Genomic DNA, 12,427 nt, shown 5'->3' with positions numbered 1-12,427 from the left:
TGACCTTGTGGAGTTATTAACATTAACAGATTAGTGGCGAATTGTCTGATTGATCATCAAACTTTGTTGCCATGCCCCGCCACATATCTTTAAATCCATCGCAATACACCATCGCCCGTCTGTCTAGTATCCATGATTTTCATTTGGCCTCATTTGGTGAAAGTACCTAGGACTAGTTTGTTACAACCCCTGGTTTTCACCCAAAATGGCAGACTTCCTGTTTGTTTTAGAACAAAAACAAAGAAAAAGTCCTTGAGCGTGTCCTGTCACGATTGACGTCTCCATCAAATTTGATGACGTTCTGTGATACTGATAGCATGGGCTAATTGTTTCCAAATGTAAAGGGTGCACTACTGAGTGAATTTTGGTTCTTCATGTTCAGGAACACTGAAATATCACATTTTTAAAATGTTGGTGAGTTTTCATGAATGTAATAATAAACATCGCATTTTTAAGAAGGCCTTCACTCAGCTGTACTCGAGCCCTAAAAAAAGACAAGGTTTCGCTATGCATTTTAAAATGCAGCTAACTGTCAGTTGCTACAGATGTGGGAGCTGTAAGCGGGATCATTTCGTTTTTCTTCAGTGAATAGGCTAACCCAGCATGATGTCAAAATGTAATGTTAGCACTTTAGCATCAAATACCTATGCTAGTGTTGGTAATGTTTGTGTGCTCCTGCCCCGCTCCTTGTTGTCACCACGTTGTATGTGATATATGGCATCTATGATGTTGGACAGAGTTACAGTGCATATACAGTATGCCAAACGTGGATCAAGTACACAATAGTGGGCAAAAACATTAGCATAAAAGCTACACACGCACACGCACACGCACGCACGCAGACACACAAAATTATGTTTTCCTTGTAGGGTTTACTAAAAGCACTAGGAAATCTAAATTCTAGCATGAAGGCTAATACACTTTCAACACACTATTGTGGGAGCTCTTATTCCAAAATGTTAACAAAATAGTATAAAAAGCGACCTTGAAGAACTGCAGAGATTTAGCACTCTTCCCATTTCCTCCAAGCTCGGGTGTGTGGAGCTGGATCACAAATGCATCCCTCTGTGCCTCCGACAGAGAGGACTTTGTGTCCGTGTTGGCCGCTGAGACTGACCAGTCTTGTGGACTCTCCGGTTAGCATGCGCGCCGCATCGGCAGGCTGCTGAGTCCGCTCACAGCTGCTGCCATCGTTCCAGCAGCAGAGCATTTATGCACAAAACAACTTGTTACTAAGAGTATGAGGGGCATTGCGTCTTTGTGAGAGATAGCGCGGGTGTATCCTGATCCTGGCGTGGAAATATTCCTGAAAGAGAAGCTGCACACGGCAAGTGTAACAAGAGGGACTTTCACACCAGCAATTTAAAGAGCATGCAGAGCCAGAAAAGCTGCCACAAGTGGAGGTAAACACGTGTTAGCTTCCAAGAGGTGGCACTAACAGCTTCAATGTTTCCCCGTGGTGTCTGCTGCATGATGATGAAGCGTCCTTTAGCGTGTACAGCGTGCTCTATTTAACCCAACACTTTATCATCAGCTCCTTCTATCATTACACACAAACCTATGCTCCCTACGGGCCCCTCACAGCTTTCCTGTTTAGCGGCGGGTTGGAAGGTGATGGAATGTGATGAAATATTTAATCCCGCCCGGAGAGTCCGCCGCTGCTAATTGCAGTCCCATGTCGAGAGCAGAGGTCAGAGGGCAAATGGAGACTGGCGCTTGTGAGCCACTTAAGTCGCCCCACCCCCACACACACACACATTCATATAAAGCCTGCCGTGCTTGAATGCAATGCTTTATTTCCTAGGATCGATGCAATCAATTGATTACGTTGTAAACAATGTTAGATCGATATATGCCGTCTGGAATGGTAACTTGCTGAACACAGATTGATGTAGTTGGATCATGAAAATATAAATTGATACATCGTTGAGGTGGATGAATCGTTACACCCCTACTGGCAACCCTCCCTTTTCCACTTAATTTCCCGTAAATTTCCTGTATTTCATGGGTGTCCCAACGTTTTCCAGTGAGGGCCACATGAAAGGATGCAACTTTGACACTTTGATCATTCGTAAAGCAACACATGTACTGTATATATGCTAAAAAGTTACAGTATATATATGTTTTTAAAAAAAAAACTGCATCCTAGCTTTGTGACAAGCCTATTCATACCAACTTCACTCTTTTTTTTTGGCTGTTTTGCTTTTTAATTTTCCAAATATTTCAATTTTCTTTGCAAATGTTCTCATTGTAATATTATGACATTATTCCCATAGTATTTTGGCTTTATTCCCAAATTATAACTTTTACCCAAGCCTAATTTTCCAAAAAGTACAACTTTATTTTGTATGTTTGTCATAATGTTACGAGTTTAGAAAAATAACATATTTTGTCTTTATTATTTCAACACCATGCCACTAAAATGGCATTATCGTTCCTGTCACGCTTCGCAGGACAGGAGTGTGTACTTCCTGTCCTGCGCCATTATTCTGGCAAGCGATGCTTCCGGGGTGGTGGAAGGAACTGCCACTCCACGCCTGGTGGCCGCACAGCTGCGGTCAATTCTAATCACTGACAGTTAAAAGACCAGTGCCGTCGTATGCGCCTCGCTGGTTCATTGTTGCTGTCATTTCCATCGTTGATTTTTCCGTGCTGTCACCTACCTGTTTATAGTTTGTATTATTTTTCCCACAGAGTTTTTCCTCTGTCACTTTTAGTTTGTTGCTGTCCTGTGCAATAAAATTACTTTTATTTTTGCACTTTGCCGCCTTCTCTCTGCACCCTGGGGGTCAACCTGCCGACAGCTTCAACGTATCGTGACAGTTCCTCATTTTATTCTTATAAAATTGTGACTTTTTTTCTTATTAGAATACAACTTTTTTGTTTTGATATTTTGACACCCCTGTTGTAAAGTCAGGCCTTAAAAAAAAAGCACACAAGTAAAATAATACAAAAGCTGATTTTTTGCTACAGCTCTTGAGTGTCCCTAATGTTGTATCCAGACCAGACCAAAATTTCCCTTACCAAAATTTATGCAAGAACCTATTTTGAAATACAAATGTTGAAATCTTTGCAAAAGCAGAATATTTACAGTGGAAGGGTGGGTAAAAGAGAGACAATAAGAAGAAGAAGCCGGCTCCTGCAGGTGTTTGTGTGTGTGATGTGATACCGCGGCTGCTCCATGCATGACTTCATGATACCGCGCGGGGAGCGCCGCTTTTCTTTCCTGCGGCAAAATAGCAAGCACCAACGGCGATGAGGCTCCGAGGAGGCAAAGAAAGTCGAGTCATGCAAACAGGAAAGCTGCTCCGGTGCACTGGCATGCAGACGTTTGAAATGTGCGGGAAAATGTTCCGTGCAGAAGCCTCGGAGAGAATAACAGGAAGTGGAATCACGGATAAACACGGCAAACGAACGTTGTTGATTTCAAGTGCAAACATTCCAAGCTGGGTTTTTTTCAATACCGACTGCTCTCAGGTTAATTCGTCTTTCGGCAGCTGACGCTTTGAAACCTCATGCTGAGCTCACAGTTTGAAACACGAGTCACTTGGATGGACCCAGGGGCATTTGCGGCCCGCGGCTGTTTTTTTATTGGTCCGCAGCACATCCTAAAACTACAACAAAAAAACTGGAAAAAAAAAACAACAGCAAAAATGAAAAAGTCAGCAATAATTTTACAAGAATAAAGTCAAATAATAATAGAAAAAAGTTGCAATCAGCTTAATAAAAAAAAAACATTTTAGTAGCATAAAGAAAATAGACTTTTAAAAAAAAGTTGTTAGATTATTAGAAACAAACAAAACAACAAATAAAGTTGTAATTTTAGGTTGCGTAAAAAGTGATGACAAAAAAGTCCAAATATTATTGGAATAAAATCATAAATATGAGAAGAAAATTTACGATCACAAAGTTGAAATAGTTAGAAAATTTAAAAAAAACAACAGCAGAAATCAATACAAGAAATAGCAGCTGTAATTTTACAAGAATAAAGTCAAAATATTAAGGGAGAAAAGTTTTATTCCAACAAAAAAGGGGTAAGTTTATGAGAATAAACTATTACAAAATAATATAAAAAACATATTGAAAAAACTAAAAAAAAGTAAGATAATGCCATTTTAGTAGCATAGAGGTGTAAAATTAAGGAAAAAATATGTTAATTTCAAATAATTTTTTTAAATTTTAATTTTAAAGCCGTAATATTATGAGAAACAAAGAAAACAAATTAAAGTTGTAATTTTTGAAAAAAGGTTTGGACACTCTTGGCATAGATCTTTTTCAGTTCTTCTTGTTGAGCAGGTCCTTGCAACATGGTAGTGATGTCAAATGTTATTGAATGTCATCTTTCAACTGCATCGTTCTTTGTTTGTGTGTTGCAGCCTCCATTTTCCTTGTTATCATGGTGATATGATCTGTAATATTTACCCAGATCGTTGCTATCTTTGACAGCAAGGCTTCTCACGTCTTCTCGCCCCCCATTCAGCTTGATGTAGATTTTGCAGCTGGCGGTCCAAGTACCTTGTATCTTCCCCTGTTTCCTCAAGTCGCGTGCTGTCTTGGCTATGTCGGTGTTGGGTTTTCTCAGATGCTCATTCATGTAATTAGTTTGTACCTTTCAGTTTCTTTCCCTGCTTCAGCACTGTGATTTTGAATTCCCTGTTGTTGAACTTCACGATGACGATGGATGTGGCATTGTTTCTGCCATACGGTGGCAAAATTGGCAATTTGTTGCTTTCTTGAACCAACACCCATTTCTGGTTCTTCCCTGTTCTGGGCTGCCTTGGCCTTTGTCCTGGGTATAATTTGCCGCAAATGGCCCCCGGACTGTACTTTGGATACTGTGTTTGTGCTAGGTCAACATATTTGCTGAAGATGTAACACACAGCTCCCACGTCTGTAGATGTAGTTTGTTTTAGGATGCGTAGCAAAGCCTGCTTTTATTATTTATTTTTTTGCAAGCACCTTCAAAATCGGAGCCAACAAGTGATGGCAATATTAGATTTTTTTCTCAAATTTGGTGTTGAAACAGCATTGGTGTTTGAAGAGTATAGTAGGGGCTCTTTACAAGCCCGCCGGGGCCACCATGTTGCATTGAGGAATTAGCCTCGCTACTCATATAACGCTTTAGTGCTTTTCAAGGACCCAAAAGCGCTTTACAATGAAGTGAAGCCATTATTCATTCACTCAGTCACATGCTGATGGTGATAAATTACATCTGTAGTCACAGCTGGGGCAGACTGACAGAATGGTGGCCGCCAATCCGCGCCTACGACCACCACCAAACATTCATTTGCATTCATACCCCAGTGTGGGCAACACTGGAAGCGAGGTGGGTGAAGTGTTTTGCCCAGGGACACAACGGGAGTGACTGGGTGGAGGGAGCGAGGATCGAATCGCCAACCTTACGGCTTCTGGACGACCTGCTCACTGCTGCCCATGGAGTAATGTTGCAATTTTCTTTAGAAATGTTTTTAAAAAATATATATATAATATATATATATAATATATAATAATATTTGTGTGATTATTAGTTATTAATGTCAACATTTCAGCTTTTTATCTTTATATCCTGTGGTTTTGCTCTATTTTTCCAATTTTTTTCTTCGAGTTGTTTTTTCTACATTGTGGCGTGGGCCAATAAAAAACAAGCTGCTGGTTTTAAATGGCCCCCGGGCCGCACTTCGGACACGTCTGCTTTTGGGGCATATTTTTTGGGCTATTTTTTTACCTATAAAATCCCCACTTTTGAGGCGTCTTTGTATTGTAAAAAAAGAAAAGCACGGAGTGGTGTGGCACCATCAAAGAAAGTTGTTGCTTATTTTAGAAGTGCGCAAAATGAGTGGCCACGCTGCAGCAGATAATCTGCCGCTGCCGGAGAGGAAGAACGCCGCCGGAGCGCCTCTGCAAACGCATGCTGTAAAAAGTGTATGTGAAATATTTGTGAGCTGTCTGCAGGCAAAGGTTGGAGTCGCGGCAGAGAGGAGGTCTGATTTAGCTGTGGCAAATAATTTCTTGCCGCACACGCGTGGCAACCTTAACGGGTGGAAACCTTACACCCCACCACGAAGGGGCCATCGCAAACATTAGTTTAACGCGACATGACTGATAGACAGTGGGCTAATCCTCTTAAAGGAACACTGTCCCCTCTGGTAAGAGATGTTCCCGCAATGTGTGCGTCGTCCCGAGAGATTACCGCCCAATCCCAGCGATATGGAAGCATTTGTACATGATAGCAATTAGCTAGCGCGGATAAAGATGGCCTCGCTGCCTCTCCAGCATGACTTTAATCCGCACTGACTGCTTGATGGGCAGCGAACGTTTGTCATGGCGCTATCGTGTCATCTTGCAGTGGACTTCCTGTATTACAGCAAAGCAAACGCCCGCAGCTCCATCATTCCTCCCAAAACCAATCAGCGTGCCAGATTATCAAATCAGGCCTCGCTGCTCCCAAATAAAAAAAAAAAACTAAGTTACCAAATCCCTCTCTCTTCCCAAGGGGCTTTAAAACTGATTTCATAAAGTGTTCCATTTCAAAATGAGAGAGCTGCCACACTCCGCTGAGGTGACGATGGAGTATTAAACACCATCTGACGCACGTGTGCAAATTCAAGTCCTTGGAAAACAACACGCCAGCTCTTCAATCACAAACAAATACGCTTCATAGAGTCAACACTTGTTTGTCAACATCAAATACCAAGCCTTTTTATGTTAAACGAGACAATACTGGAGAAAATAAACTTGGACATATTTATAAGTAGTCAGTGTACAGCTGCTAGGGCAGTATACATTCACTATCCACTGAAAATGACTCAACAAACGACCACTTTTGACTGCATAGCTAGTGCTATAACAGTTAGCAACTACTAACTAAATAGCCAGCGCCATAACAGGTAGTAACTACTAACTAAATAGCTAGTGCCATAACAGGTAGTAACTACTAACTAAATAGCTAATGCTATAACAGTTAGCAACTAGCAAGTAAATAGCTAGTGCATTAACAGGTTGCAACTAGTAACTAAATAGCTAGTGCTATGACTGTCAGAAATTATAATAACTAAATAGCTAGTGCCAGAGCAGCTACCGAGTAGCAACTAAATAGCTAGTGCTATAACACAACTAAAGAGCTAGTGCTATAACAGTTAGCAACTAGTAACTCAATAGCTACTTCTAAAACAGAATCTAAAGAGCTAGTGCTACCACACTTAGCAACCCGTAACTAAACAGCTAGCACTGTTACAGTGAGCAAGTAGTAACTAAATAGCTAGTGCTATAACAGTTAGCAACTCATTTTTTTAAACAAAAATAATTACTTTTCCCCCCCAAAATTACTTGAACAAGAAGTACTGGAATTAGGAACCCATGTATCTACATTAAATGACACTCACAGTACAACACGAAAGACAGCAGGACAGGAGGACCTGGAAGTGGAAACCTTTAGCTATCCAGACTATAAATTACTGGACTGGGGTATGGAATAGATCAGGACAGCAACAGGGGGAAGGGAAGAACTTTTTTTTGTTTGTTTTGTTTATTTTTGTAAGAAAAAAAACAATATTTTTGCTTTATAGAAGAATAATGTAAATAGTGAATTAGTGCATGGTGAATGCAGGAAGTGAACAAATGTATCTAAGATCTGCTTCTTCCTGCTCCTTTTCAGATTTGTAGAATTCTATACATGTTCAAAATGAATTAAACCATAACGATAACCATGTTCAGAGTTCAAAGTGTCTGTGAATGCACCTCATGGTAGGGTGGCGAATGAGGAAGTGTTCTTCCGAGGACGATGTGTTTGGAGTTGGAGATGTATGGTGTCCAAACTTTTTCCACCGAGGGCCGCATACGGAAAAATCCAAAGATGCACGGGGCCACTTTGATATTTATATTGTAAGAATTTGGTCATTTTTTTGTAAAAAGTATGTCATTTTTAAAAGTAAATGTGTAATTTATTGCACAAATGTTTACTTTTTTGGTACAAAGAAAAATATTTTTTTTATGTAATTTGTTTGGAAAAAAAAATTTTAATAAAAAAAAACAGTGTAGTTTATTTTGAAAACTATTGCCATTTTTGTTTAAAAAAAACATATATTTAGATTTTTTTTGTAAAAAAAAAAATTCTGTAAAAAAATTACTTTTTGATTACAAATTAAAAATTTGGGAAAAACATTTTTAATGTAGTATTTATTGTAAAAATGGCTATTTTATAAACAATTATTTTGTCTTTTTGTTTTAAATTATTTTTGTAAAAAAAAAATCTTTCTAAATGTTTTATAAAAATACATTTCAGGACAAAGACTTGTGTCATTATTAGTTATTAGTATAAATATTTCAGCTTTTTGTCTTCACATTCTGTGTTTTTGCTCTATTTTTGCAATTTTGTGGGATCTTTTTTTAGAAATTCTTTTTCTATGCTGTGCTGCGGGCCAATAAAAAACAAGCCACGGGCTGCGAAAGTTAGGTTAAGTTAATTGGAGACTCTAAATTGTCCATAGGTATGAATGTGAGTGTGAATGGTTGTTTGTCTATATGTGCCCTGCCATTGGCTGGCCACCAGTCCAGGGTGTATCCCGCCTCTCACCCGAAGTCAGTTGGGATAGGCTCCAGCATACCCCCACGACCCGAGTGAGGATAAACGGTATAGAAAATGGATGGATGGGCTGGGAACGTGTATATAACATGTAAGTGTATATTTTTGTATGTTTTGGAAAGCTGAGCTCAGCGTCAGACCACACAGATGACGTTGCAAAGCCCTGATGGTCACATTGAAAAAGAAGTACAAAATGTAAAGCAGGTCTCAGACAGTAGCTTTCGTCTTGTGCTGGCGGCAAACAAAAGCGAGCAGCCTGCCTCGCTAATTAATGGCGCCTCTGATTCACAACACGCTTTGTCACCATTTGAGCTTTGTAATCGGCCCGCTGACAGGATGCCAGCCACTGCAGGTCGTTCTCCTCACCTGCGAGACCATTAAAAAGCCATCTTTCCTCGTCCAGGCTTAGCAAGAGCGTGGACGCTAAACGTAGACCAAACATCTCCGAAGAACTCAGAGGAGATGGAGATGGCGGTGCGGACGCAACTTTGGAGTCTCCCAGAGCTCAGAGACGAACTGCTTTAACAGAGGAGACGTGCTTTAGACTTTTTATTAGCAATGGGCTTCCTGTGCAGTGCCACTTAAGGTTGCAGACGCACGATGGGAGGCACATCTGATGGACGTCACGTGATGTGGACAGGAACCAGTGATGGGAATCAAAGTCAACATATGTGCATTTCACCCTCATTCCACTATGCAGTATTACTGCACATTGCTGTATATAAAAATATGATGTCAGATACATGTTTTGAAAAATTATGCCTTATTTGTGAGTGTACAGACTGACAGATCATTCCTCCCCCACGCCGTGCGCCTTTTCAACACAACAGGAGGACCGATGAAAACTCACAGGACTTTACTGATGAACTTATTGTGTATTATTATTGTTATGTATTACAATTATTTGTTATGTATTATTGAAATTGAAGTGATCTGTTATGTATTTATTTCATCTATTTTCTTAGTTTTCTTAACTCTCCTACCTTGCTTTGTTTTGTTGTATTTTTAAGTGATTATGTTCATTAGGACACTTTTCCAGCGCTACTGGAAATGTAAATTTATATTAGAGATAAATAAATAAAATCTATCTATCTATCTATCTATCTATCTATCTATCTATCTATCTATCTATCTATCTATATTGTTATTATCATTATTCATTCATTCCTCAGAAAACTTTGTGAGCAATAAAAAAAAAACAAACACCTGAAGCATCGTCATGCTGCTACATTTGTAGAGACTTTAGTGCTAGTTCTAAAAAGTAGCATTAGCATACGCTCACAGACTGATAGCTTGTAAAATGATGACGGAGCAAACCTCCAGCTAACCAAAAGCGATGACTGTGTCATCAAGCACAAAGTCTTTTCCTCACAGAGCGGTGGTACTAATAATGCCCCATAAACGCTCCGACAAATACGGGTTCAAACGAGCTCATCGGCTGCCTGGAAGCTCCTGCTGCTACATGAAAGTTAGCTAGCTCTGACTGTGCGGATCTTTTTCTTCTCTCTTTCAAAGTCTTTGCTGCTTTGCCACAATGAAGCTCACCAGGACAAGGCACGCTGGCCAAGACACCACAAAAATGTAAGCTCTTTGACAACTAATGCGGTGTTTGGTTGCTTTTATTGTGAAGGCCTACCTCACGGGAGCGCCCCGGCTTTGTGCTGGCTTCAGCAACACCGTGACCGTGCTGTCCGTCTGGTTCAGGGACGTCTCCTGGTCGTACGCCGGCATGGACGGAGCTGTAGACGACACAGGAAGTTGGTCACTACTCAATATACAGCAAAATGCAGGCTTTGCTATGCATCTTTTTCTTTTTTTTTGCTATGCATCTTAAAATGCAGCCTGGAGCGCTGCCAACTATGCGTCAGTCAGCTACGGACGAAGGACCTGTAACTTTCTGCATGTAGTTTTTCTTTAGCGAATATGCTAGCATGTTGTTGCTCTTAAAACGTGAGTGTAATGCTAGCAGTTTAGTGCCACATAGCTGTGCTAGTGTTGCTAACTTTTGTGTCCTCCATTTCCACTCCTTCATGTTACTACCTTTTATGTGATATATGGGTTTGGACAGGTTTGGACATGCTAAACCTTTAACTAGGGTACAGTTAGTATTTTTAAAATACAATATCAGCATTCTGGCTAGTTAGTAAATCAATCTAAAATTGTTTCAAATATTTAACATTTTTAGTAAAAACTATAAAACATCAAGCGAACTGTCTTTGATAAGTGCATGTGGTATGTAGCTCTATGGCTATCATCACTATTCTTCTCTTTCAGCGATAACGTCAAATGCGAAGAAAAGGCAAAAACCACAGAAACCACAAGGCAAGCAGATGCAGAGGCAGTATTAGTCTGTCCGACCCCTTTTTGTTTTTTTCTACTTCTAGATCTTATTTTCAGTTAAATCGTAAAGTACTACTAAAAACATTAAATATGAAGCAAACTGTCTTTGATGAGTACATATGTAGCACTATGGCCATCTTCACTATTCTTGTCTTTGGTTTATAATCAGCAAAAACTTTGTCAAAACCAAAGAAAAGGCAAGAAACACACATTTAGTCTTAGTCTGTCTCAACCTGTTTTTGTTTTTTTGGACTTTTCTTGGACTTTTCGGCCATATTTCAATTTGAGGTCACACTCTGACGCTGAAGGGTTCACTGTGCGAGAAAAGTAGCCATATGTCAGACAAGTGCTATAACTCTTTCTATCACGGTCAGATATTCCAGAATTAGTTGATGTCAGCAGGGGTCATGGTAGTCTGCAAAGCGGCGGGTTTCAGTCTTGAGGGGGAGACACAATAAAACTACAAACAGTTCCGTATTCTTTTCACACGTTTCTATGTCAACATGGCTGCCGAGCGCCGCATGACTTATTCATCAGCAGCGCTAACCAGCCTCGCCGCCGACTCCTGACTGACCTGATATCTTGGTGGTGAACTGGGTGACAACGGGAGGGCCGTAGCCCTTGGCCGTGCTGGCGCGCAGGGTGAAGGAGTAGGTGGAGCCCGGGTAGAGGCCCGCGAACACGTGGGTCGTCTCGTTGCCGAGCTTGGCCACCTTGCCGCTCTGGTTGGAGAGGTCCAGCTCGGGGTCGAAGGAGCTCACCGCCTTGTAGGAGATCTTTGAGGACGAAGGGGGGCGGACAGCATGAATAGTCAGAGATCCTCTTCCTCTCTTATTTGTGCAGTACATGTAGAAGTTATGCAGCGTCTCATGAGAATTTGAATGCACTGTGATAAAGACATGGATTTATACAATTTACTAAGCCATAATTCATAACTAATACGCCTCCAACCATCACCACTGCAGGCGTTTTCAGCAAGGAACATCCACCATGTTTGTGCAGGATGTTGCAGCAGGACGCGTCCTATCTTGCATGCTTGCGCAATGCATGGCTGTGGGAAGTAGTCACGCTTACATTCACTTCATATTTAAAGTTCTATTTTATTGATATCACAAAATAATACGTTTCAGGTCGGATAAAAAAAGATGGAAATGTTTCTAAGTTTAAACCAACATTAAAAAGCAACACAATGATTATATATAATGCAAATAAATTGGATGACTTTGGGGAAAAATGACCAAATTTTCACTTTCCATTATCCTTGTGCAGTAACTGCTCATGAAAACTAGGGATGGACAGAATTTTATTATTCTACAATACATTAACCAACTTACTGTTTTTTTTGCACAAAGCTGTTTCTTAAAATATTATTTTTAACTGCTGAATGTTTGCAGGGGTATGCTGGAGCCTATCCCAGCTGACTTTTGGACAAGAGGCTGGGTACACGCTGGACAGGTCACCAGCCAATCGCAGGGCACAAACAACTTTCACACTCACATTCATAGC

General features: G+C 40.5%; 1 protein-coding gene across 4 annotated transcripts in view; it reads right to left on the bottom strand.

The window, feature by feature from the left end:
* LOC129177682 (receptor-type tyrosine-protein phosphatase mu-like) overlaps positions 1–12,427 on the bottom strand; it is a 284,927-nt gene that overhangs the window by 117,390 nt on the left and 155,110 nt on the right. For all 4 annotated transcript variants that reach the window (XM_054769053.1, XM_054769055.1, XM_054769054.1 and 1 more), the window contains exons 10-11: positions 11,496–11,697; positions 10,218–10,320 (exon numbers count right to left, since the gene is read on the bottom strand). In XM_054769053.1, the coding sequence (XP_054625028.1) occupies positions 10,218–10,320; positions 11,496–11,697 (305 nt within the window). The remainder of the gene's footprint in view (positions 1–10,217; positions 10,321–11,495; positions 11,698–12,427) is intronic.

Source organism: Dunckerocampus dactyliophorus, chromosome 2 (genome assembly GCF_027744805.1).
Source record: "Dunckerocampus dactyliophorus isolate RoL2022-P2 chromosome 2, RoL_Ddac_1.1, whole genome shotgun sequence".
Taxonomy (NCBI): Eukaryota; Metazoa; Chordata; class Actinopteri; order Syngnathiformes; family Syngnathidae; genus Dunckerocampus; species Dunckerocampus dactyliophorus.
The sequence above is the reverse complement of the archived record's forward strand: the minus strand, read 5'-3'. Positions and strand labels throughout refer to the sequence as shown.